Raw genomic sequence first — 27,737 nt, 5'->3', positions numbered from 1 at the left:
CAAGAGAGCTACAGAAGAAACCCCGGAGTGCCCCGAATACCGATTTCCCAGATCAGTGACATTCTCCAGGAGAAAAGGCCCCCCCTTCCCCACGTCTCTACAGGGGCCACGATTTCTTTATAAACTTCATTCAAAACAACATCTTCCAGAAGGATGAAGGCAGGTGGCATGGCTTTATTGAGACACACAACTTGCAAAAATGTTAACACAGTGCCACTCTTTCTACCAGGATTTTGTCATTTTGGAAACATATTTCATATAAAATTAATATTATTAATGTGTAATGAGCACATTGTTATTTTAAATGAACTAATTACAAGCACTTAAACTTTTTCTCAGTTTTATTTTCTAATACAGTAAATACCAATAAAACAAGAAGTATTTGGAGACCTCAGTATTTTTTAAGACTATGAATGGGTCCCCATATCAAATTGTTTATCACTGACCCATTTATGCTCATTACACTACAGACCATTTATACTCGAGTTAAAATACTCACAGATTAGAATGTAGTTAGAAAACAGGCAGGGACATTATAAAAGCAAGTTTTCCCCCACACACAGTAAAAGTAAATTAGTCTTAGGGATAAAGTTCTGTGTTTTTGAAGAAGTGTTCATTTTAACAACTAGCAAGAAAACAAAGGAAAGAACATAAGCGGAAACTTTGAGGAAAGAAGCCCAAACAAACCAATAATCTCACCAACCTACTCAACTGCTTACATTGCCCATCCTCTCTGACCCTCTGGCACTGTGTGTGTGTGTATATATATATATATATATTTTTTTTTAATGGGCTGTTTTTGAGCAGTTTTAGGTTTACAGCAAAATTCCGTGGAAGATGCCGAGTTCCTCTACAGCCCTGACCCTCAGGGCACGGTCCCCCACGGCCAATACCCCCAGACAGTAAAGTGAGGCCCACACTGAACACTGACCTATTCAGTCTTCTCACAGTGACTGACACGGTTACTGCAGATGATAGAAGCTACTTTAAAAGTCAGGGTGAGCTGTCGGTGGATTAGTTATAATTAACAGGCTAATGTTTCAGAGAGGATTTCCATGGTGGGAAATGTACGCCTGGGGAGCCTGAAAGCCTTGGTGGTGCTCTGGTCACAACTGTCTCAGCCAATCGATCCCCCTCCACAAAGTTGCCGCACACAGAAAACCTGACATCACCGAGCCTTCTGTTACTCAAGTGCCTTGTTGATCAAAGCGTGTGAAACATATACTCTAGCATTAAAGGGCAGGAATGCGAGCCCCCAAAGCACCTTGAGTTCACCCGGCATTCTGGTTACAGTGTAACTGTATCGGTCAGATTGGTCTTAGAGCTCATCAGGAGCCTGCTGTCTCAGGTAAAGAGAAGCGGGACATCTATTGCAAAGCATGGGGAGTGGACGGAGAAAGTAGAGACTCAGGCCAGGTAAACTCCCCTCCCTGCTAAGCACACCCGGAGATGGAGATGCGGTGATTCCATTACAGCCCCCAGGAGTCAGCAGGGCTGCCTCCTGCGTGTAGGCAGCAGCTTCCTTCTCTCCTCCCTTCTTTTCTGCACTTGTCCTGGGCATCCTCGCCCCCCACCTCCAGTCCTGGCAGGAGACCCGCTGAAGGTGCAGGTCAAAGCCCAAGGCAGTGAACTCCAGCCCCAGGAGGGGGCCTGGGAGGGGGCCACTCACAATCTGGCGTAAAAGTCACAGAACTCCTTGTAGACCCTGACATCGCTGTGCCGGCGCTGCAGCCTGGACTCGGCCCTCTCATCCTGGCTGCCGAGACCCCGGCGCTCCCCGTTACGGGCCGCCGGGGGGACCTCCTGGTCCTCTGGGATGACGGCTGGGCGCGGGCCCCGGAGTGCCATGGTGGGAGCGGCAGGACTGAGGGACGGGATGGAGGGACGCACGACACCCAGGCGGCTTCCCTGGTCACTCCCCCGCACTCCCCTCCCGGTTCCCACACGTCAGCTGCTCCAGGGTCATGCAGCCCTTCCGGTCCAGAGCTCGCGGTGGGTCTGGAAGCTGCAGGGCCCTCCCCTGACAAAGGATCGGCTGTGTGGCCGCCCTCCAGGGGAAGTAACAGCCGGCGGGGGCATTGGCAGGAACCCGCTCCCTCCGCGGCTCTGGGCAGTGACAGCTCAGTCCCAGGTTCCCAAAGGGGTGCCAGGGAGAGAGCCCGTGTCCAGTTACAACTCATCCTGTTTGGCCCCAATCGAGCCTGTAAAAGCATGTAACCCGGTGGCCAGTACTCCTGGGTCTGCATCTCGGGTAAAGGACAAGGGATGCTCTGCACCTGGCTGTGCTCCTTCCACAGGGTTGCCCGCAGCACTCACCGTTAGCCCTGCAGTGGTGGGGATCTGGGGCCTGGGGAGTAGATGGGGGAGGGGACAGCCTCTCCAGTCCCACCTCTCAGCCCCTGGAGCCTCCAACACAGCCTGAGGGCACCTTCTGGGCAGCAGGGGGCAGGAGTTCTTTTGGGGTCTCAGCTTCTTACAAAGTAACTGCCTATGTTACTTCCTAACGCTATGTGCTGTCATATCCAGAACATTCAGAATTCCTACTGTGTGTTCGCAGTGTGTTCTGCAGACCCAGCGGGTATGTAAGAGGTGCCCGACCCACTCAGCACAGGGAACCTGTGTGTGGCCAGGAGCCACGCGTGTTCCCTACAAGATACATGCAGGTAATAGTGTGTTGCTCCCTAGGGTCCGGGAGTTGAGGGTGGATGGGCAACCACGTGGCACCAACCAGTAGGGGCTGCACGGGCCGGCCGGCTGGTCCCTCACATCCCCACCCAGCCACAGAGAGTGGACATGAGTTATTCCTCCAACAGGACGAGGGGTAATCTGAGGCCAAATCAACACCATTGCTCAATTTTTACATCCAGGCCTTTTGTTACTTTTAAACAATTTCTGGCACTTAATAATGTCACTCTAAGAAATGCAAACAATTCTTTTAGACTGTGATTGTAACCATAAGAAAACATTTATCTGAACTCCCTTGACCGAGATCACTACAGCCTGCACAGCGCAGCAAGACAGCCTTGAAGCAAGTGGGAAGCTGTTTTAATATAAAACACCTCAAGGCCAGCTTTGAGCAGTGGGCCTGTGAGGTAGTTTCTTGGGTTCTGGGATTCCCAGAGGTTCTCCCAAGGGCTTCTACTGTCCGATCAACCTCTCTTCTCATCGTGGCTGACATGGGGTCTCTCTGGCAGATGCCACAGGACAGGTCTGTACCCCAGACATCCCTGACATCCATCCAGACTGGAGAGCCTTGTATTTCACGAGCTCTGACCATTTTCTCATCTACCGGGCCAAGTCTCAGTCCCTTAGAGTCACTGTAACAAAACACCACTGGCTTATAAACAACGGAAATTCACGTGTCACGGTCCTGGAGGCAGCAAGCCCAGGACCAAGGCGCCAGGGTGGCCAGTGTGGCCAGGCAGGGTGAGGACTCTGCCCCTGCCCCCTGGGTTCTGGCTGGCGCCTCCTCACTGAGCCCTCCCATGGTGGAGGGGCAGAGGCTCCACGGGTCCCATTCAAGAGACCTTCACACCTGACCTCATGGCCTCACAAGCCTCAGGGGTCAGGATCTCAACATACTAATTTTTGGGTGCACAAACATTCAGACCAGAGCAGCGAGGGTTCAGGACCTAGGCTGAGTGTACCCAACAGCCTGTTGGATGCGGAACCACACGCAGCTTGTCTGCTGCTGAGCTGACCATGCCCGCATCCTGCAATCCGGCGTTCAGCCCTCCCACATGCTGCATGAAAGGCTGCCAGTCCACCAGCCCAGTTGAGGCCATGATTTCAGCCAGAAAAAATTCTGCCCCTGACCTAACACCCTACCCAAGATGAATAACCTGCCCAAAGGTAACAGACCAAGAATGGCAGCTGTTTCTAAGAGCTCAAACACCAAGGGTCTGGACAGAAGCCTGAGCACATTTGGCAAAGTTAAAAAAACAACTTTTAACAAGTGGTACTTTTAAAATTCAAATCCTCTCAAATAATTTTGTAATTATTTGAATTGAATTACATTGAATTCAACTGAATTACATGCATCATTACCAAACATTTCATCTATGTGGGTTTTTAACTTTTTGAGTATAGTTGATTTACAATGTTGTTATTTTCTGCCAGATAGCGAAGTGAGTCAGTTATACATATAGAGACTTTCCCTATTTTCCAGATTCTTCTCCCACAAGGTAATTACAGAGCACTGAGCAGAGCTCCTGGTGCTACATGGCAGGTCCTCATCTACGTGGTTGGTAAACACCAAGTGGGACGTGCTGACTGACTGCCTGGGAAACGGACTCCGACACAAAACGTGCCCGCCAATGTTCCTCCTTCTGTGGGTGCAGTCCCGTGCTGATGTCACCCCAGCGCCTGGCAGGAGCTTCCAAGACCTCTGCCTCCAAGAGCTCCGTGTATCCAGCGTGTGGGGACATCCTGATTAAATTATCACATGGCAGGCTGACTGTGTTCACTATTTCTCTGGGTGTGTGTGCATGTGTGCTCAGTTGTGTTAAACTCTTTGCGACCCCATGGACTGTAGCCTGCCGGCTTCTCTGTCCATGGGGCTTCCCAGGCAAGAATACTGGAGTGGGCTGCCGTGCTCTCCTTAGGGGATCTTCCTGACCCAGGGACTGAACCCGGTCTCTGGCATCTCCTGCATTGGCAGGCGGGTTTTTTTTTTTTTTTTTTTTTTAACACTAGTGTCACTTGGGAAGCCCTCACTGTCTCTCTATTTCACTCAAATGGGAAATTCACTCTGATTTTCATTTTCTACTAAAACAAAACAACTGTGACATGAAGTAAAGACACTGGTGTGGCAGGTTCCTTCTCATGCCCCCGTTTCTGGCATAAACGCCCATTTCCTCCACGGGAGGACAGAGGTGAGAGTGGCCAGAGCACAGGTGCTGCTGCTCCCTGATATTCTGCCCCTTGGTCGGAGGGCTCGCGGCTGCAGAGCAGAAGCACGCCACGCAGCAGGACGGGCCAGAGCGAAGAGCTCAGGTGCTCTCGTCCTCCACCAGGTGGGAGGGGGGCTGCACCCTGTCACCTGCTGTGCAGGCCCAGCCCGGGGGCGGGGAGGCGGGGAGGCAGGCACGACGGGGGTCCTCACACGCGGGCCTGGGGATGCCACTCTGGCGCAAACAAGACCTACTTCCAAGTTTATACGTGTTTGTGGCCTATCACGGAGAAGGCAATGGCACCCCACTCCAGTACTCTTGTCTGGAAAATCCCACGGACGGAGGAGCCTGGTAGGCTGCAGTCCATGGGGTCGCGAAGAGTCGGACACGACTGAGCAACTTCCCTTTCACTTTTCACTTTTATGCACTGGAGAAGGAAATGGCAACCCACTCCAGTGTTCTTGCCTGGAGAATCCCAGGGACAGGGGAGTCTTCTATGGGGTCGCACAGAGTGGGACACGACTGAAACGACTTAGCAGCAGCAGCAGCAGCAGGGGCCTATCAAGCATATATCATACACCTGCTTTAATTATTAGAGAAAAGGACACACTGACCAGAAGCGAAGAACGTCCTTGTTAAAGTAAAGGTTAAATGCTGCCCTTCCAGGACGCCAGTGCTAGTCCTCAGACGATGACTCCCTCCCAGGGGCCAAGGTCACGTTGGCTCTGCAGGCGCTGGCCTGTTGTTTTTCAACCTTGAAGGAATACGTCCCTGACGTGTTTAATGTTCTCTGTTCTGACAAACAGAAAACTGTACTGAGACCTGGCTTCCCTGGAGCAGGTTCTGTCACCCGAGCGGCTGTCTTCTGGGTTACAGTCCGCAGTTTGGCTCAGAAAGTCACAAGCTTCTCTCTATTCCTATTGTGGATTGTTTATTGATTATTTCCATCAAAAGGAGCAAGAGGCACAATCTTTAACAGCAGAAAACTGGGGAACGATGGGCAGGTGGGCAGCCCCCTGGTGGGGACCCTGTGGGCTTTGGGATGAGGGGGCAGACTGCATGGCTCTGTGTGGGGCTGGACTCCCCAACTCCAAACACATGCAGCTTATTACAGATGGTGGACAAGAGGCAGGGAAGACTCACTAAGTCCTGCCACACAGAGACAGTCCACTGACACCTAATCTCTGCTCTTATTCAAAACCACACACACTCGTGTTTCCATGAGTGGGGAGGGCTGCTGACAGTCGCCTTGACAGGTGACAATAAAACACTCCCAGGTCTGCAGACACTGTCTAACAGGACACAGACACGCAGGCCCTTCCTCCCCAGCTTCCGGCCTTCCAGGCCTCCCCACGCCCAGTTCCTCCTAGAAGCTCCTCTGGGTTCTGGCCTGTGCTGGCTGACCTGTGTCTGGGAGCTGTGGAATTCACGATGCCCTAAGCCTGCTCCTCTAGCAAAGGGGCCAGCCAGCACAGACACGCCTCCCAACCAGCCCCTTAGGCTCCCCCAGCTTCCAACCGGTGGGACCAGCTCTACCTGTGTGAAGTCCCAGGGGACAGGCCAGGCCAGCCAGTGGGCAGATATGTCCTTGCCCCAGGCCCCCCGGGATTGGGTGACTCCATATAAGGGTCCCACCCACGACTTCAGCCTGGCTTCATGCCCTCAGTAACGAAACCCCCTGGACTGCTATTGCGACTGGAATCTGCAAGCAGCTTCCAGGCCCCTCCCACTGCATCCCCATAGTCACTCAGAAGGGCAGGGTTTGGTTAACCTGAAGAACATGTTCAGAATTCCTCTTATAGGCTGGGCAGGTTTTCTTTGCGTGTTTAATGTCTTTCATGGGAAAATGCACCTGGAGCAGCCCCTCCACTCTCAGAGTCACTTCTCTTGTCACTCATGCTGTGACCACAAACACACAGTCTCATCCCTAAATGTCCTTTTTAAGGGATCTGCTGTGACCTGAGCAACACACACGGGCTCGAGAAGGTGTTGTATTTCAAACACAGAAGGGCAGTACTTCGAGTGAGAGTGTTGACTTCAGGGAAAGCCGGGTTACGAGGATGAACTCCCTGCAGTGTCCAGAGCACCTTCACGACCAAGGTGTCCACAGCCTGTTTGCCTTCTGGCTCTCAGTTAGGTTCTTATTTTAGTTCTGACTCAGCTGGGATGGCTCCCCTATCGCTGACCTTTGGCGGAGCTGGAGGAGGAAGCCAGCTGAGTTACTCTGACCATCTGTGACCCAGCTGACTGTGAGGCCAGCCTCCTCAACGAAAAACACAGCGAGACTTTCAGGACAAAGGACAGAAAGGAACATTTTGCTCAAGTCAAAACCACCCTTTCAAATTTTAATCTACATGTCTCTCTGCCAGTTGTTTTCTTTTAAACACAGAACATGCTTTCCTGTACATTCTAGCACATTAAGCAACATTTGAAAATACTGGACAAGAGGAAGTGGAGGAACTGAAATATTGTGTTTTCTGATAACTTTAAAAACTTTCATTAACTCCACACTTGGTGAGGGACCTGCTTCATCTCTCATGCCCGAGATGCCCCTGAGGTACCGCTGGGGCACGTGAGGGCCGAGCAGGGTATCCAGTGCCAGCTAGCGTCTCTCTGTGTACTCTTCCGGTCCATGCAGCCCCCCTCCTCCCACGAGGGCCCCTGCCCACTGGGTGAACTAGCTTTTTGCAGGCAGGTTGCAGGCTTAGGGAGGACGCTCTCGGCCAGCCCCCAACTTTTCTCACACATCTGTGCCTCTAGAGGAGTGGTGGTCACACCAAACCTCACCTGACCCGACTGCAGGCAGGCTCGCCCACTCCTCGAGAGCACCCCTTGGGGCTCTGCTCCAAATCTGGGCACTGGGCCATGGAGATGCCACTCAGCCTGCTGCCCCTTCTTCCTGGCCCTGCCCGCCGTGGGCATCCTGGGTGGGCGGGGCTGCTCCTCCCGCCCTCCTGCAGCCCCTCTCATCTTAGTCCTTAAGAGTCAGTGACCCATCTTTACAGTGAGCCTTCCTTATTCTGGTCTCCCTGTGGATCCTCTCCCCACTGGACCCAACTCACTGCTTGAGGCTGCACTCAGACCTGGATCCAGGCAAATACCTACAACTGTGTGTGAAGCTGGGCGGGGAAGGGGTATGTGGTAAAATCACCAGGATCCAGGGAGCTCCCCACCTGTGTCCCTCTGAGCCCGGGGAGGGGTCCCTCTGCCCATCCCACCCACAAACTCCCAGGAAGCTGTGGAAGGGAGGCCTGTGCACGGGAAGCACAGGACACAGGAGGCTGAGTGGTGCCCTGTGGTGTCTTCACATTTATGACTTAAATGATATAAAAGTCTTCCTGACATGAGTCTTCCTGACTCTGGGGCCCTAATCCTCTTGTCAACAGAGCTGACGCCAGGGTGGCCGTACACCTGCCTGTCTCCAGTCCACACCAAGCACAGCAAAGCACAAACCAGAACCATCTCTTCTTACTGCATAAATGAGAGCAAAGATGCCACCAGAACTGACCTGGCCCAGGACACATGACTGAGCTGGGAAAAGAGAAAGAACAAAATGACCAAGCTTTCAAAGAGCTCAGTCTACCAGGAAAGCCAATTGGAAGATGCACGCTGAGAACAGTGCCAACAAATCCCATCTCCAGTGCCACAAACACTCCTGCCAAGCTCTCCGACCAGGAGACCTTGACTTCTAAGTGTCCAGTTTCATAGGAATCCTGCTCAGCAGCTGAGCCAGAACCCCTACCTCCATCAGATCCTCGAATCCCTGCCCCCACCTCCATCAGATTCTCTGCATTTGACTGGTTCCTCTCCCCATCCCCCAACTCCCCATCCCAGGTGATGTCCAAAGCCCTGGCCTGTCTTCAGCAGGAATCGCGTGAGGTTGGTTTGGCTCAATCCCTCCCCCATTACACCGCCCAGCCCCAGTGTCCCTCTCAGTAACTCTCCATTGCTGACCAACCCCAATGTGTGCCTTGGTTGTAAACCCCAACTTTCCTTGTGAGACTCAGAGCTGACCCCACGTCTCTGCCCCGCTGCAGGTTCCCACATTTATCGCAATGGTCTTTCCAGTGCCCTGACAGTATCCACATCTATGTGTCACCACCCTCACCACAGGGGCGGGACCCACTGATGGGCTCCAATGAAGACAGGTCAGCAGAGTGGTAACTGGTCATTTCTGGGATTGGACTATGAAGCGCTGTAACTCTCGTCCCCTCTCTGGGGCCACTCACACCCCCACCCCCTTACAGCCTTAGGAAGAGGCAGATTTCTAGACCCTCAGCATAGGCACTGGCCCACAGGACGTGGGAGATGATCACAATGGTGACTGCAGGCCTGCCAGCAGCAAATCCTGCCCACAGGTTGGATCTGGCTGCTTGGCTGCTTTTGTAAATACAGTTCACCAACACCTTGATTCGCATATTCCAGGCCTGCACACACACTATGACGGGGGATGAGTAGTTGTGACACAGACAGCTCACAAAGCCTGAGATATTTATCACTGGCCCTTAACAAAAAGTCTGCCAGCTCCCATTGCTGCTAAGTGCTGGGTAATTTGTTTCTCACCGAAGATAATTAATGCATTTGCTCCTGCAGCATCTTGGGCCTTTTTCTAACAACATGCAGTCTCTTAAGTATCTCTCTCTCTCTCTCTGCTTTCCACACACACTAACTTCTCTGCCAGCAGAAAATAAGTATTTCAACCAGCTTCCCCACTCACATCGCTGGCACGTGGCAGGACCTTAACGACGCAGACAGAACCACAAACGTCTAGTGCAGAAAACCCACAACGTGACAGTATATCCTTTAAATGCAGCACAATATTAATTCAAGAAGAGCCGAGACTACAATTTGTGCTGAACAGAAATTATTTCCAGCTAAATCACTTACAAGGCATTTCTTGACTGCCACACACAGAATGATTCCAGATCTAAGAAAATTTTTTATCTTTTTTGGCTATACTTTTATAAAACCTAACTGTCTAAAATACCTGTGGCTCAGTGGTAAAGAATCCGCCTGCCAATGCAGGAGACTTGGGTTCGATCCCTGGGTTAGGGAGATCCCCTGGAGTAGGAAATGGCAACCCACTCCAGTATTCTTGCCTGGAAGATCCCTTGGACAGAGGAGCCTGAGGAGCTACAGTCTATGGAGTCGCAAAGAGTCAGACATGACTTAGCAACTAAATAACAAAACATCAGTTGATCTCCAACCCCGCCTAGATTCAGTTCAGTTCAGTCGCTCAGTCGTGTCCAACTCTCTGCGACCCCATGGATGCAGCACACCAGGCCTCCCTGTCCATCACCAACTCCCGGAGTTCACTCAGATTCATGTCCATTGAGTCAGTGATGCCATCCAACCATCTTATCCTCTGTCGTCCCCTTCTCCTCCTGTCCTCAATCTTTCCGAGCATCAGGGTCTTTTCAAATGAGTCAGCTCTTCGCATCAGGTGGCCAAAGTATTGCAGTCTCAGCTTCAACATCAGTCCTTCCAATGAACACCCAGGACTGATCTCCTTCAGAATGGACTGGTTGGATCTCCTTGCAGTCCAAGGGACTCTCAAGAATCTTCTTCAACACCACAGTTCAAAAGCATCAATTCTTCGGTGCTCAGCTTTCTTTATAGTCCAACTCTCACATCCATACATGACCACTGGAAAAACCATAGCCTTGACTAGACGGACCTTTGTTGACAAAGTAATGTCTCTGCTTTTTAATATGCTCTCTAGCTTGGTCATAACATTCTTTCCAAGCCTAGATTACTGATATTAGTTTTCACCATGAAACAAAGAATATGTTTTTTTGCACCTGGAAATGTTACTGAAATTTTCCAGAGAGGCATTTTTTTTGTTTTGTTTTGTCACACTGGGGGCCTACAGGATCTTTGTTCCTCAACCAGGGATGGAACCAAAGCCCTTGGCAGTGGAAGCGCAGAGTCTGAATCATTCTTGGGGATCCAGTGGTTAGGACTCAGCGCTTTCACTGCTGAGGGCTTGAGTTCAATCCCTGGGCGCAAGCTGCGAGGTGAAGCAAATAAAATAAAATTTGTAAACCACTGCAGAATCTCAGTTTTGCCCCAACAACTTCTCTGTGCTAGAACTGCAAACTAAAGCTGGCAGCAGAGACTCTCAGAGGTCAGCACACACTCTGTGCTCTGATTCCTGTTTGGGTCTCAGCTCTGGCTCCCCCCACACAGACGCTGGGGCAGGAGGACAATATCCAGGCAAGATAAAAAGGAGGATATTCTCATAGTGTTTAGTTTTAATTTTAAGTGATATAGTCATTATGACACAAAAATGTCATGTGCGCCTGCGTGCTAAGTCGTTTCAAGTTGTGTTCGACTCTGTGATCCTACGGATGGCAGCCTGCCAGGCTCCTGTGTCCACGGGATTTTCCAGACAAGAATCCTGGAGTGGGTTGCCATGCCCTCCTCCAGGGGATCTTTCCCCCAAAATGTCTTATTTTTTAGCTTTTTAAATCTATTTTCTCTGGCAAATCTCTATAAATTATCAGTGAGTCAGAAAAATTCCATTTTGTTTCAACAGGCATCGCAGGAGGTTACCCTTGGTAAAATTTTAACTTTTAAGATATGATCAGGTGTATTCTGACTGTCAGGTAAGAAATCGTAGCTTAAACCTGAGAGAGGCCTCAGTGAGTAGTCTGAACACTTGGTTCCCAAAGCGCCAACCATGGGTTTTCTCGGCCCTTCTCTGTGAACAGCGCAGCACCCTGTGAGAACCCCTCACAGCCAGAAAAGCTGGGAACCGCGAGAGGGGCCAAGCTGGTATAAAGATTCATTATTTTATATTTATATGGAAATTATTAATAATCTTACCCACTGTGGGTTTGGGAAAGATTTCATAAATAGAACAGAAAAAACAAAAACTTTATGTAAAGAAAAAGATGAATAAACTATCAAAATTAAAAACAAAAACAAAAACAAAAAAACACCACCTCTGGGCTTCCCTGGTTGTTCAATGGTAAAGAATCCATCTGCCAATGTAGGAGACACAGGTTCGTTCCCTAATCTAGGAAGATCCCACATACAGCCCCACATGCAGCTAAGCCCCACGTGCAGCTAAGCTCCACATGCAGCTAAGCCCATGCATCACAACTACTGAGCCAGGAGCAGCTCCTAGGGCCTGTGCTCTGCAACCAGAGAAACCAGGGCAGAGAGAAGCCCCAAACCGCAGGTAGAGAGCAGCCACCAATCTCCACAACTAGAGGAAAACCTGCGCAGCGACAAGGACCCAGCACAGCCAAAAATAAATGAATAAGTAAAATTACTTTTAAAAAATACTTCTGCTTTTCAAAGAACATTTATAAAAATAAGAAGACAAGTCACAGACTGGGAGGAGATGTTTGCAAAATAGGTATCTGACAATATCTGACCTGTATCTGGAATACATAAAGCACTGTTTCAACTGAATACTGTAAGAAATAACAGTGAAAAATGGGCAAAAACTGAACAGTAATTTTGCAGAAAATATACAGGATATCTTGTATAAATAACACAAGAAATAACACTCCACTTCACAAATGGTGAGAGAAATGCAAGGAGACATCAGTACATGCTCCAGAAAGGCTAAAAGTTGAGGCCCCCGGACCAAGTTTGGGGGAGGATGCGGAGAGAATGGATTCCTGGAACACCGCTGGAGGGAATACAAAATGGTACAGCCTCTTTGGAAAACAGTTGAGATACTTCTCAAAAAATTAAGTGTGTACCCACCAAACAATCCCGCCTTTCCCTGCAATTGAAAGGGTAGCACAGGACTTGTATGTGAACATTCATGCAAATATCATTTGAAACGGCCAAGACCTGGACACCACTCAACCCTCAACCAATAAATGCAGTAAATCTGTAAGTGGACAACGGCTTAGCAGTCCCTAATGATCCCGAGTCAGGCATTGTGGACTTGTCTCAAAACAATGACGCTGAGTTAAAAGAGCCGAAAGAAGACAGAGCGTACATGATTGAATGGTTCTGTTTATACACAACCCTAGAAGATGAAAACACAGCCAGAGCGACCACAGTGGCCAAGGCTCCTAAGGGACATGGGAGGGTTACCGACGCAGGCTGGGACTTGGGGACTTGCATGACCTTGACGGTGGTACCTGTCAAAACTGATCCAGCCACACAGTAAACAGTGTATGTACTGAGCTCACTCGTTTCACCTCAACAAAGCTGTTTCTAAAAACTGCACACTGGGATGATCTTTACTATTTGGGAAAAAACACTGCTGTGGGTGGGATTCTGTCCCCTAAAAGACGTGCAGAAGTCCTGACCCTGGAACCTGGGAATGTGACCTTACTGGAAATGGAGTGTCTGCCAACTTAACTAAGGCACAAGCTGAGGGCACACTGGAACAGGCGGCTGTGACACCCACGTGTCTGGTGCCCTTACGAGGGGAGAAAAGATGGAAAAGACAGAGAGGAAGATGCCACATGAGGCACAGCCACATGGTGACACAGCCACAGGGGGAACACAGCCATGGAAAGGGACACACAGCCATGGAAAGGGGTACACAGCCCCAGGGGGAACACAGCCACAGGAAGGGACACACAGCCACAGGAAGGGACACACAGCCACGGGGGAACACAGCCACAGGGGGAACACAGACACAGGGGGGACACAGACACAGGGGGGACACACAGCCATGGAAAGGGGTACACAGCCCCAGGGAGAACACAGCCCCAGGGCGAACACAGCCCCAGGGAGAACACAGCCCCAGGGGGAACACAGCCACAGGAAGACACACAGACACAGGGGGAACACAGCCACAGGAAGGGACACACAGCCACAGGAAGGGACACACAGCCACGGGGGAACACACAGCCACAAGAGGAACACAGCCACAGGGGGAACACAGCCATGGAAAGGGACCACAGCCACAGGAAGGGACATACAGCCACAGGAAGGGACACACAGCCACAGGAAGGGACATACAGCCACAGGGGGAACACAGCCACGGGGGAACACAGCCACAGGGGGAACACACAGCCACAAGGGGAACACAGCCACAGGGGGAACACACAGCCACAGGAAGGGACACACAGCCACAGGAAGGGACACACAGTCACAGGAAGGGACACACAGCCACAGGAAGGGACACACAGCCACAGGAAGGGACACACAGCCACAGGAAGGGACACACAGCCACAGGGGGAACACAGCCACGGGGGGAACACACAGCCACAAGGGGAAACACAGCCACAGGGGGAACACAGCCATGGAAAGGGACACACAGCCACAGGAAGGGACACACAGCCACAGGAAGGGACACACAGCCACAGGGGGAACACAGCCACGGAAAGGGACACACAGCCACAGGAAGGGACACACAGCCACAGGGGGAACACAGCCACAGAGGGAACACAGACACAGGGGGAACACAGCCGCAGAAAGGGACACACAGCCATGGAAAGGGGTACACAGCCCCAGGGAGAACACAGCCCCAGGGGGAACACAGCCACAGGCAGGGACACACAGCCACAGGAAGGGACACACAGCCACAGGGGGAACACAGCCATGGAAAGGGACACACAGCCACAGGAAGGGACACACAGCCACAGGGGGGAACACAGCCACGGGAAGGGACACACACAGCCACAGGGGGAACACAGCCACAGGGCAGACACAGCCATGGGGGACACAGCCAGGGGAGGACACACAGCTATGGGATGACATAGCCACGGGGGAACACAGCCATAGGGGGTGGTGGACACAGCCAAGGAAAGGGACACACAGCCATGGGAAGACACACAGCCATGGGGGGACACACAGCCAGGGGGGAACACAGCCATGGGGGGGGTTGAACACAGCCATGGGGGGGGGAGTTGGACACAGCCACGGGAAGACACACAGCCACGGTGGGGGCGGGGGGTGGACATAGCCACGGAAAGGGACACACAGCCACGGGAAGACACACAGCCATGGGGGGGACACATAGCCACAGGGGGAACACAGCCACAGTGGGGGTGGACACAGCCACAGAAAGGGACACACAGCCACGGGAAGACACACAGCCACGGGAAGACACACAGCCATGGGGGGGACACACAGCCACAGGGGGAACACAGCCACAGTGGGGGTGGACACAGCCACAGAAAGGGACACACAGCCATGGGAAGACAAAGCCACGTCGGGACACACAGCCACAGGGGGATGCACAGCCACGAGGGGGACACACAGCCATGCGGGGGGACACACAGCCATGCGGGGGGACACACAGCCATGGGAGGACACACAGCTATGAGATGACATAGCCACAGGGGGGACAGCCACAGGAGGACACAGCCATGCAATGAGAGGCCAAGGTGGGGTGATGCCCAACAAGTCAGACACACTGAAAGACCCACTGCAGCTGTTGGGGGAGCTGCCAGGCTGATTTCTGACCCCGGGTCTCCAAAGAACCACACATTTCTGCCTCTGAAGGCTCCCTGGCTGTGTGGTACTTGTTATGGCAGTTCTAAGAAGCTGACGGGACCACTGTTCTGTATGAATGTGAAACATACTTCATGATTATTTCTAAAAGTAGATTTTACGTAAGAACACTTGTGTCTAAAGTGGATACAGGCGGCATTTCTCGGGAAAGCCTTTCACAAGCTTCTGTTCTAAACAGTTTCAGTTTGAGGTGGGAAGAACTTTCATGACTCTTGTGTGCTCTTTAGACACATGTGTCTGGTTGCAGAGCACAGTCTTCAGTTTCAACTCAAAAGGAAAACGTCTTCTGGCAGTGAGCAGAGCTGGGCTAGTCTCTGGTTGTTTTTCTGCCCGAATCCACGATCATGCCAAGAAAACAACAGGTGCGTGGGGGTCAGAGTTAGCATGGTTTTGTGCAACTCTGAGGCGCCTGGTGTCACCGGTGCTCAGTGCAGCAGCAGCTCGTGGGAGGAACACTTGCAGGTGACCCTCTGGGCCCCAGACCCTGGTATCCCAGGGTGGCACAGCCTTGACTCTGCATAGAGTAGGTGCTCATCCCCAGTGTCCCTGGGCAGCCCAACCTCGACTCTGCGCACAGTAGGCACTCATCCCTGGTGTCTCAGGGTGGCCCAGCTTTGACCCAGCACACAGTAGGCATTCATCCCCGGTGTCTTGATTTGGCGCACAAGGAGGCACCGGATGAGTGTCAGCTGAGTGAGTAACCCACTCAGGGCAACATTCACACGACACCACCTCCTGCTAAGCCAGTGGTGAGAGTTTTTTGAGATAATAAATGACACTGAATAACGGTAGTGATGTTCATCCTCGTTTTAAAGAGAGCCTCTTGAGGTTCATCTAGGTTTCCTGACCCAGCAGCCTGAACTGGGCGTGACTAACCTCAAAGTCAGCCCTCCCACCCCTATTATCTGAGGAGCCTGACTTGATACTACACACAGGCTTCCTATAAAACGAGGTGAAAACCCTGCCTCTCTAGATCGACAGAGGACTTTTTCCTGGCTAAGCTCACAGTCCTAAAATACACAGTCACTTCCCTGCACCTAGGAACACGGGAATGGTGGAAGCCCAAATCCCATCTTATCACACAGCAGAATCACCAGAAACACGGCCCCTCAACCCAAGGCAACAAGCAATACACCTTCAGAATGATTCTCCTTCCGGTAATGTAAACTCCAGACAAAAGAACATAATTGCATTGTTTCAAAGGCCTCTATGACTACACAGGTAACCAGCCCCTCTGACATGTAGATAGGCTCATTCATGGAGACTCTGGCAACTGTGAAAACAATTAAAAGATGGCTGGTCTCAAATGCTGTTTTATATAACTTTTTTAGAAAAGTAAATTCTTTAGGATCTCAAATCTGAAATTAAACTATTTTTGGTAAGTTTTCGCTCTCAGAGCAAGAATAGATTGGAGTTCATTTCAGCGGTCATGATTACCTGCCTTTCTGGTCAAGCACGATGCGTTCGACATTCCCACTAAATCTCATCCTTATCCCTGGTGGTTCAGCAGTTAAGACTCTGAGCTTCCACTGCAGAGGCCACAGTTCAACCCCTGGTCGAGGAACTGAGATCCCGCAAGTTGCTTGGCACAGTCAATAACAACAAAAAAATCTGTTTAATCCAGTCAGTTCAAAGTTAAGGCGACTGAATGCAGCTAAGAGACACATGATGTCACAGCGAAAAAAATCCAAATAATGTTGGTGTCAACACAGGGCTTCCCTGGTGGCTCAGTGATAATCTGCCTGCAATGCGGAAGACATGGGTTCTATACCTGAGTGGGGAAGATCTCCTAGAGAAGGAAACGGCAACCCCCTCCAGTATTCTTGCCTGGAGACTTCCATGGACAGAGGAGCCTGGCAGGCTACAGTTCATGGGGTCACAGAGTCGGACACGACTGAGCGACTAATGCTTAATGCTGCAGCTCTCTTCAAATGCAGACAAGAGTGGACAATTTTCAAATAAACGTTTCCCTCCCAAAGTACAGTTATTGTGGTAAATTTGTAGACAAATTTAATATGTTTAAAGAGCTTCCTGTTAAATAACTTAAACTCTAAAAATAAATCCATAGGAGAAAGAGCAATAGTATATAATGTATTTATTCCTCCCACATCTAAGTGGAAAAATCAAATGCATGAACGGAGGGTCCACAAACACACTGATGTGCTGCCCAGCATAGGTGTCAGAAGCAGGGTTCCCTCAAAGCCCCTTCCCCTCACAGGGAACACAGCAGTTTAACCCATAGCTTAATGTGGCAGGGGCTTTTCAGAACCTAAAACCTAAGAAAGAAATTCAGTAGGGGCAACAAAAACTAAAAATGGGTTGTCTGACTGAGGCAAGTTAACTTTGGAAATAGAAAACTCCTAAGCTCCTTAGTTACAAAGCTCTGAGGGTTTGTGATGTCCTTCCTTCCCTTCCAGATTACATTCAGAAGTTGCTCTGCCTTCCTCTGTGAAATCCATTTCAGTAACAAAGAACCTTGGAAGCCACCCCGACCCCCACCAAGACACCATCCACAAACCTTACCCCTAAAGAGCAGAGAAAGACTCCTCTCAAACGCGTCCTAAGAAGCCAAAGGGATGCATGTGTCCACCGTCCGCAGCTCTACCATTACCGGTAGCGGACTCAGGACTGAGAGAGGCCCGCGGGGCTCAGGCTGCCCATCCCCGTCCCCGCGGCTCCACTCACCTGAGTGCCTCCTCCCGCGGCCCCGGGAGCCGCAGGCTGTCCGGCCGGTCCCTCCGCCGGCGGTAGAGCCCCGACTGTGAGAGCTCTTTCAGCTGTAAGGCCGTCATGCTCCCGACCCTCCAGGGCCCGCCCCCGACCCCCGATCGCGACCCTCGGAGCCCGGCACCGACGGAGACCGTCCTGTCCCACGCGCACACCTGGCCCAGGGAGAGGCCTGGGGCGGCGGCGCCCTGCCCGGCGCTTCCTGCTTCCCCGACGCACCCCCTCCCTGGGCCGGGCTTATCTCCGCCTGCACCTGGGGGCGGGGGCGGGGGGGACCTGGTGCTCACGTGTTGACCAACAGGCAAAGCCTGGCGGCGGTGAGCCATCACACCGGCGCCGGCATGAATCCTACCAGCATCGTTCTGATCAAAACTGGCTGAAAAGTCCCTGAAAGGTAGCGACCAGAGGAGGGGCCTGCCCTGTTCTATTTGCCAGGAAACCCACCAACACTTCACAGGCAGCTGCTGGTGTCAAGAAGTGCCTGGTCATCAGGAGCTCCTAGGGACATTTTCCTTAAAAAAAAAAAAAAAAAAAAAAGGAAAGCCCAGTTCTCAAGGCAGCAGCTAGTTCCTCCCTCTCCACTGAGCTCTAAATCCTCTTTAGAAAGGAAGTGCCTTCTTTCCTCCCCCATTAAATGTTACTCAAAAATTCATAACTGAAAGGAAAGTGGTTTCTTCTACCAACCCCCATCCGGGGATTGTCTCAACCCAGGATCGCCTGGGGTCCCTTCACCTGAGATGCCCACAGTCTACCCAGAACTGTCCTGGGTACCCAGGAGCCCTGCATGTTTGACCCCAAATCAGGAGGGCTGGTCTGGTTCCTGGGGTGAAGAGTATAGGTGGGTGTCTGCAGAATGGGGGACAGACATCAGGGACATGTCCTTGTCACCCGGCCCCGCAGGATGCCAGCAAGACAGCAGGCAGCTCTGACTCAGCCTCTTCTCAGGACAGGCCACTCTTGCTCTCAGCCAGCAGCCTGGCTTTGTGGTTCCGGCAATTTGTCTGTGTCAGCATATTCCTGCCAGGATCTCCTCCAGGCTGAGAGCAGAATGGCTCTGAAAGTTCTTTTCACTCCAAGAGTTAAAGAGTTAACATACTCCCCTCTCTAATAGATCATGTATTGTGAATCCAAGTATTGGGACATCCCATGGAAGCAGGGTCTCTTCTTGGTCTCACTCCTTCACTCAGCATCACAGCCCTGGCTCCCCTGGGGCTGTGACCCTGATCCTGCAGCCCACTAGAAACATGACTTTCTACAGCTGCCATCAAAATGCAATATCCAGTTTTAAAGAAGATGCATTGGGGAAATTAGTAACGTTGTGTGTGTGTTAGTCACTTAGTCCTCGGACTCTCTGCTACTTCATGGACTGTAGCCCACTAGGCTTTCCTGTCCATGGGATTCTCAAGGCAAGAATAGTGGAGCGGGTTGCTATTCCCTTCTCCAGGGGATCTTCCAGAGCCAGGGATCAAACCCGGGTCTCCCACACTGCAGGCTGATTCTTTATGTCTGAGCCACCAGGGAAGCCCAAGTAATACTGTTACCACTCTAGATTTAATTAGTGATGAAAGGTTAAAAACAATGAAGTGACAGGTGTTGCTCTTCCTCTCTCTGGAGGGAGACACAGAAAACTGATACCAGGAGCCCTGGCACTGGGCAGAGCAGCAGAAGACAGCTGTATACCTTCTGGACTTTCACTGTGCTGCTTATTCAAAATAAATGCGAAAAATATAGAAGATTTACATATGCCTTTCGTACAAAGCTCTGGAATCCTACTGAGACCAAAAAAAAAAAAAAAAAAAAGCAAAGTTGAAAGTTTACAGTAAGAGAAACCTCAAATCAGGATTCCTAAAGTGTCTAATTCTTTTTGTCATGATCGGCGAAAAATGCAGAGAAACAATCTGTTTTTTTTTTTATTGTAAGCATCAAAACAGGTAAGACGCCTAATGAATAAAACACAATTACTTGTGGCCACTGCAGACACAGAAGCCTCAACATAGGACTGTAACACAGTTATATGGATATGTCCTATAACATAGGACATATGTATCTATAAGAAAATGTAAATAAGAGCGCTTGATTTTGTTTTTTGTTCATGGCATTTTCTTTTTTAACTTTTTATTTTGTATTGGGGTATAGCCAGTTAATAAGGCTGTAATAGTTTCATGTGAACAGCAAAGGGACTTAGCCATGCATATACATGTATCCATTCTCCCCCAAACCCCCCTCCATCCAGGCTGCCACATAACATTGAGCAGAGTTCCCTGTGCTGTCCTTGTTGGTTATCCATTTCAAATATAGCAGTGTGCACATGTCCATCCCAAATTCCCTAACTGTCCCTTCCCTCCTCCTTCACCATAAATCGGTTCTTTAAGTCTGAGTGTCTCTGTTAAGAGTGCTTGATTTCTAAAAGACCTTTTAAAGGTTCTAGGTGGCCCGCTGACAAGGAAAAAGGGCTTGGAAACTAGTAAAGCTGACAAGACAGGAAACACCTACTGTGTAGGACGAATCCTGTAGGTGATGAGTCTAAGGTTAAAAGGATGTGAACAGGAAAAAAAAAAAAAAAGAACAAACCGAAACAATTCATGGCCTTTAACTTTTAAAATAGCTGTGCTGACAAATAGAAATTTCAGTAAACTGATGCTAATATATGCTATCAACTGGGTAAAATTAAATCCCGAGGTTTTGGGCAAAGGTCTTTTAACCCCTGTCATTTTACTGACAACAGACTGTGAGAGATAGAGCTGTCCCTCTGCCCCAAGTTCACTGGGAGTTGCTGTGCGGGGTGTGCAGCTGGGGTGACCTACCCCCAACAAAGTTGCCAGCATGGAAAGAGGGAGAGGAGGTGCACAAGGAGGTGGCGACAAGGACATCTCACGTCCCCAGGTCCCTTCCTTTGAAGCTTTTCCACAGAAAGTTGTCAACTGAGCCTGGGTGGAGATCAGGGCTTTTAAAAAGAGTTTTAAATTTCAAAGGACAGTCTAAGCATCTGGTACTGAGGGAGGCCACGTGGGTGTCTACACGGGAAGTTCATTTCTCAGAATAGGGCAGTGCTCCCACCTGATGAAGCTCCCGGGCTCCCCGCCCCCACCTTTACTGCCCATCAGCTGCCAAGGAGCTGAAGGTTCACAAACACGCTGCGAGAGGCACCTCCCAACTCCCACCACAGGGGCGGCTGCTCTGTGAACCTGCCCGCCCACCCACCCGTTCTCCTGGGGCCTGACGGCTCTGTCAGTTTATTCTCTTGGATGAAATGACTAAACAGGAAGGTCCAGGGAGCATCGTACCAGGTCTTGCTCTGCAGGTTGACCTCTGACCCTGGGCCCCACCTTTCGGGGGTCATGGACCATCTGTGAGTCTGATAAAGGTCAGTGATCCTCAGCAATGACTGTGAGCACAACACTGCCTCAACCTCAGGGCATGGGCAGGGGACTTAACAGGGACTCCCCTGCCAAAGGCAGGGGGAGCCCTGAGCTCAGCCGCGGCCAGACTCCAGTTCAGAGGAGTCCCTGCTGTCCTCCTCAACTTCTCCCCACCTTCCAGCTCATCTCTGCCTCTGGCCTCACCCTCCTCTCTGTCCTCCACATTTGCAAGAGGTCTTCCCAAACATAAACTCAAAGGTCCTAGAAAACCCTGCAGTGCCCCCTACCCCAGCCAATCCCCGCTCAGTGTCACTGCAGGGGTCCCTCTCACAGGGGGCTTTGGGACGAGGGTCTCCACCTCCCCTACCACCAGATACCACCCTTCCCAGAGAAGCTATACAGCTACTTCATCTCTGGTCAACAAGGCCAGGTACATGGTACAGCAGGCATTTCCTAAGTTTTCTTAGTTGGTTTAGTTGTCCGACCAACTGATTCCGAGAGACTCATCAGTTTACGATGATGCTAAGCTTGAGTCATCCTGCTTATTTAACTTCCATGCAGAGTACATCATGAGAAACGCTGGGCTGGAAGAAGCACAAGCTGGAATCAAGACTGCCAGGAGAAATAACAATAACCTCAGATATGCAGATGACACCACTCTTATGGCAGAAAGTGAAGAGGAACTGAAAAGCCTCTTGATGAAAGTGAAAGAGGAGAGTGAAAAAGTTGGCTTAAAGCTCTACATTCAGAAAACGAAGATCATGGCATCTGGTCCCATCACTTTATGGCAAATAGTTGGGGAAACAGTGGAAACAGTGTCAGACTTTATTTTTTTGAGTTCCAAAATCACTGCAGATGGTGACTGTAGCCATGAAATTAAAAGACACTTACTCCTTGGAAGAAAAGTTATGACCAACCTAGATAGCATATTCAAAAGCAGAGACATTACTTTGCCAACAAAGGTCTGTCTAGTCAAGGCTATGATTTTTCCAGTGGTCATGTATGGATGCGAGAGTTGGACTGTGAAGAAGGCTGAGCACCGAAGAATTGATGCTTTTGAACTGTGGTGTTGGAGAAGACTCTTGAGAGTCCCTTGGACTGCAAGGAGATCCAACCAGTCCATTCTAAAGGAGATCAGTCTTGGGTGTTCTTTGGAAGGAATGATGCTAAAGCTGAAACTCCAGTACTTTGGCCACCTCACGCAAAGAGTTGACTCACTGGAAAAGACTCTGATGCTGGGAGGGATTGGGGGCAGAAGGAAAAGGGGACGACAGAGGATGAGATGGCTGGATGGCATCACCGACTCGATGGACGCGAGTCTGAGTGCACTCCGGGAGTTGGTGATGGACAGGGAGGCCTGGCATGCTGCGATTCATGGGGTCGCAGAGTCGGACATGACTGAGCGACTGAACTGAACTGAACTGAACTGAAGCTTGAGATGAATGCCCCGGAGCTTTGAAACTCCTAACCCTAACCCTGTTTTGCTTCTGCATTTAACAAGCGGACGTTACCTAAGTGAGAATCATAAAGGCACACCCCTTCCATGATTTTGGGAAATGCTACTTTCCTCGCAGAATCCCTGACACTGTGTATTTGTAGGGCTGAGCACCTCCCATGAGCATGAACACTTTCTTTCGTGATAAAAACTAGAACACCGGCCCTGGTCTGCCCCTTCAGCTGAGTCAGCGAGGTTCTCAGTGTGCCTGCTCCACGCACTCCCTTCAGGCCACGGGGAGTGAAGAGAGCTGGTTAAACCCTCTGTCCTGAAGACAGGCTGCCAGTGTCCTGCATGGCAGGCTCCTTGGAGGAGGGGGCTGAGGCTGCACAGGCTTCCTGGCTAGCAGTGGGTGGGACCCACGTCAGGCTCCCTCCCTAGACCAGGAGCCTCAGGCTGCAGATGCCTGAGCAGCTGGACGCTGCCAGGCCATTAATCTCCTCATATGATGAGAAGAATTTTGTTTTGCAAACACTCTGAACTCAGTGGAATTGAGTCCTTTTCAGTTTACATTTTATCACATGAGTAGTCACCTTTGGGGTAAGCAAAGTTTCCCTGATAGAGCAGAGCAGTCCCCTCTCTCGTCCATACTCCCTCCCCCCAGACACTGGCCTCCTTGTCATCCATGAAGGCTCAGACCCCACATTTCTCATGCGCAGGTTCAAACAGTAGAGCAGAGTGTGAGAGGGCTGAATCCACTGTCCAGAAAAGAAGTCACCAAAAACACGGTCCCTAACCTGCTTGCCAGTTCCTCTGAAAGCGCCCCTCCTCCTCTTGGGGAACCTCGATGAAAGTCATCCATCAAAACCAGGGGGGGCGGGGATGAGATTAGAGAGCCAGGCAGGATGAGGGGTTGTCTCTCAAAGGTCTCTTTATCCTAAGAGCCTGGGAACCACAGGGGCCTGAGATCAAACTTGTTTTGCAAAGACCCCTCTCACAGACCTGGGAGCCAGGAGGCCTAGCCTTCAGAGGAGAGACTGGGGGGTGGGCATTTAGGGAGAGGAGGGGGTGAGGGGGGTGACGAACCAGACAGGAAGCCCGAGCTGCACCCCTTCTGCCTCAATCCTGCCTGTGGAAAGCCAGCATTTAAATCCACTTTGAATCTAAGATTTTCAAAAAGTATTACAAAAGAAAAGGCTGGGACACAGACAGACGTGTCCGCGTGGTGCTGTGTGCGGAGCTGATGGAAGTACTGCTCACAGCTCACGGCCCATCCAGCGTTCATCCCAGTCCCGCCAGCCACGGATCATCACTACCCTCGCTGTGCAGAAGAGGCGACCAAGTGTCAAAGCAGGTCGGTGTCTAGACAAGCACAGCCACCAAGGGGGCGTGTGGAGCAACACTCGGCCTCGCTACTGCCCCCGGGCCCAAGCTCCCATCCACTGGTCAGCAGGAGGTCTGTCCTGAGCCTCTCAGGTGGACAAGCCCACCCAGGAGCTCCAGGGACACACAGTGAGGGGCCTAGGGGAAACTGCCCCCAAATGTTCCTCGAAGGCACATGGATTACTCTAAACTACAGGTACTTAAGAATGGTGGTTGCGACATGGACACTGTGACCCCTCCTCCACCCCCCGAGGCAGGAGCTGAGCCTCCATAAAGGATCTGCTTATCTGTGGAGACAGAGAACCTGAACAAACAAACCCTCAGCCTCGTTAGGGGACCAACCCCAGGCCAGACTGCTCAGATTCTTCACTAATTGAGCGTCCAAAGCCTGCATGTCTTTGTTCTGTCACGTGTGCATGCGTGCCAAGTCGCTTCAGTCCTGTCTGACTGTGCAACCCTGTGGACTGTAGCCTGTCAGGCTCTTCTGTCCATGGATTCTCCAGGAAAGAATATTGGAGTGGGATTTTCCTGACCCAGGGACTGAACCCAGGTCTCCTGCATTGCAGGCAGATTCTTTACCATCTGGGGCTTGCCTGGTGGCTCAGCTGGTAAAGAATCCGCCCGCAATGTGGGAGACCTGGGTTCGATCCCTGGGTTGGGAAGATCCCCTGGAGAAGGAAAAGGCTACCCACTCCAGTATTCTGGCCTGGAGAATTCCATGGACTGTATAGCCCATTGGGTTGCAAAGAGTCGGACAAGATTGAGTGACTTTCACTTTCTTTACCATCTGAGCCACTAGGTAAGCCCCTCTTTGTCCTGGCTGCTGCTGCTGCTGCTGCTAAGTTGCTTCAGTCGTGTCCGACTCTGTGTGACCCCATAGACGGCAGCACACCAGGCTCCCCTGTCCCTGGGATTCTCCAGGCAAGAACACTGGAGTGGGTTGCCATTGTCCTGGCAACTCATCTCAAATTTGTTTCTTTGTCTAACGAATATAAAAGCCACCTTCTTTGGCCACATTTTGGGTCCCACTTCTGTGAGACCTCCGTGTACAGGAATTAAGACTTGCCTCCCTCCGTGTGCAAGAATTAAGACTTGCCTCTTTGTCTCCTGTTCATCTATCTTGTGTCAATTTTACTATCAGTCCAGAGACAAGAACTCCAGGGGGGTGGGAGGGTGTTTCCTAGCCACTATGGGCACAGGAACCCTGAGAACAACCCCAGACTAAACACAGGCTGGAGAGACTGAACCACATCCCCACCCCATTCCCCGTCCCACCAGCCCACGTTCCCTCCTGGAGCCAGGACCCCGGTCGACCTGGATGAAAGTGGTGGACGGGTACCGAAGGTTCAAAAGGAGACTGAGGCCACTGACACGGACCTTCCTTCTAGTTTCGGGAGCAAAAGCCAGTGGACAGAGTCAGACGTGAATCTTTGATGTCACTGGATTCCTGGACTGCTTGGAGACCGTCTCCCTTCAGGGTCTGGTGAAGGCTCAGGTTTCCAAGAGTTCAGGGAAAAAGGCAAAGATTCTAGTTTTCTCAAGACCAAGTGTGTTGTACAGAACAGCAGACTGAGGGGGGCCTATGCCTCCAGCTCCTGGTCTGCAAGCCCTCTATTGACAGCCTCAATGTCTGTCAACAGAAAAGTAGATATAACATGCTGTGAGTTCTTCATTCAACACCGCACAGCTATAGAAGAGAGTGAAAGTAAAGCGAGAGTCACTCAGTCATGTCCGACTCTTTGCGACCCCATGGACTATACAGTCCATGGAATTCTCCAGGCCAGAATGCTGGAGCGGGTAGCCTTTCCCTTCTCCAGGGGATCTTCCCAACCTAGGGATCGAACCCAGGTCTCCCACATTGTGGGCGGATTCTTTACCAGCTGAGCCACTAGGGAAGCCCAGGAATACTGGAGTAGGTAGCCATTCCCTTCTCCAAGGGATCTTCTTGACTCATGAATTGAACTGGGGTCTCCTGCATTGCAGGCGGATTCTTTACCAGCTGAGCTATCAGGGAATCCCAGAGAAGAGAGATAGCTCACTAAAGCTTCACAGACAACCCATGAATGAACCAAGAACAAGGCTGAGAGAAAAGCCCAATTTGCATAGTAACACAGATGATACACATTATATAAAATCTGAAACAAAATAAACAAGCACTTTCCTGGAGGTCCAGTGGTTTAGGCCCCCTGCTTCCATTGCAGGAGGCATGCGTGGCTTTGATCCCTAGATTCTTCGTGAAAAAGAATAAATAATCCTTTGCAATGCTGGCCACCTGATGTGACCAGCCGATTCACTGGAAAAGATCCTGATGCTAGGAAAGACTGAAGGCAGGAGAAGGGGACAACAGAGGATGAGATGGTTGAATGGCATCACCAACTCAATGGACATGAGTTTGAGCAAGCTCCGGAAAATGGTGAAGGGCAGGGAAGCCTGGAATGCTGCAGTCCATGGGTTGCAAAGAGTCAGACATGACTGAGCGACTGAACAATTATATGCACTGTTAAGATTACACAAATGTTTAATAAAAGGATAAACAAGAGTTTAGTTTCCTCCTGGGGGAAAAGTAGGAGGGAAAATCATCAATAAAGTGCACCCAGTGATACAACTGTATTTGTAACGCTTTATTTAAGGCGGGTGATAGGTACTTGGAGGCTCCTATTTAATTCTCTGTATGCGTGTGCATGCACGTACACTCTCCGTCGTGTCTGATTCTGTGACCGCGCCACCACCTGGGAAGCATTACATTCTACATTTTCATTAAAAAGAATGAAGACGCAGAGCATGCTTCTCTTGGAACAGGGTTGTAAACCAACAGGTTTTGAAGCTGCACTTCTGCCACCATGTGGCTCCTTGAGGTATTACATGCACACAATTTGCAGAAAATGCAAGTCCGAAAAGGGGCATTGTTAGTTCATTCTCAGGGGCAGCGTCACAGGAAAGTGACCCACAGTGAGAACCCGAGTGTCCACCACTCTGTATGTGACCAATGCTAGAAGCCTACTTGACCAGTTGTGACTGGTGCTTGATGACAGCACAGAAAGCATGGCACGATGCAAACACAGGAAACGGGTCGCCCGCCTCACGCCACGCACAAAGACGAACTCAGCGGGGATTACGGACTTACACGTAAGACCTGAAACTACAAACTCCCAGGAGGCATCAGAAAGGAAAAGCAACTTGACATCCGTCCTGGCAACGACTTTCTTCATGTGCCCACCAAGAACGCAAGCCACCAAAGCAGTCGGCACGTGGGACTGCATCAAACTGAAAAGCCTCTGTTCAGCAAAAGAAACAATAAAAAAATGAAAACATAATGTACAGATGAAAGAAGAAATTTTCAAATCACATGCCACATAAGCGGTTAATACCTAAGATGTATATTTTAAAAATGCATACAGCTCAAAAGTAAAAAACAAAAACAAAAAGCCAAACATTTCCCCAAAGACTTACAGATGACCAACAGGTACACAGAAAATGCTCCACATCGCTACTCATCAGGAAAAT

General features: G+C 50.8%; 1 protein-coding gene across 5 annotated transcripts in view; it reads right to left on the bottom strand.

Annotated features, from left to right (window-relative positions):
• Positions 1 to 27,737, bottom strand: part of LIMS1 (LIM zinc finger domain containing 1) — an 81,596-nt gene that overhangs the window by 15,179 nt on the left and 38,680 nt on the right. The window contains exon 2 of one of the 5 annotated variants that reach the window (XM_060412127.1): positions 18,015 to 27,508. The exons of 2 other annotated variants lie outside the window; for them this stretch is intronic. In XM_060412127.1, coding sequence (XP_060268110.1) covers positions 18,015 to 18,382 — 368 coding nt within the window. In that variant the 5' untranslated portion in view covers positions 18,383 to 27,508. Of the gene's footprint in view, positions 1 to 1,669; positions 27,509 to 27,737 lie in introns of those variants that run through there. 2 more of the 5 variants (XM_060412128.1, XM_060412126.1) reach the window with 2 other exon arrangements.

The sequence above is a fragment of the Ovis aries genome, chromosome 3 (assembly GCF_016772045.2).
Source record: "Ovis aries strain OAR_USU_Benz2616 breed Rambouillet chromosome 3, ARS-UI_Ramb_v3.0, whole genome shotgun sequence".
Taxonomy (NCBI): Eukaryota; Metazoa; Chordata; class Mammalia; order Artiodactyla; family Bovidae; genus Ovis; species Ovis aries.
Note: the sequence above shows the minus strand (reverse complement) of the source record. Positions and strands in the feature narration are given on the sequence as shown.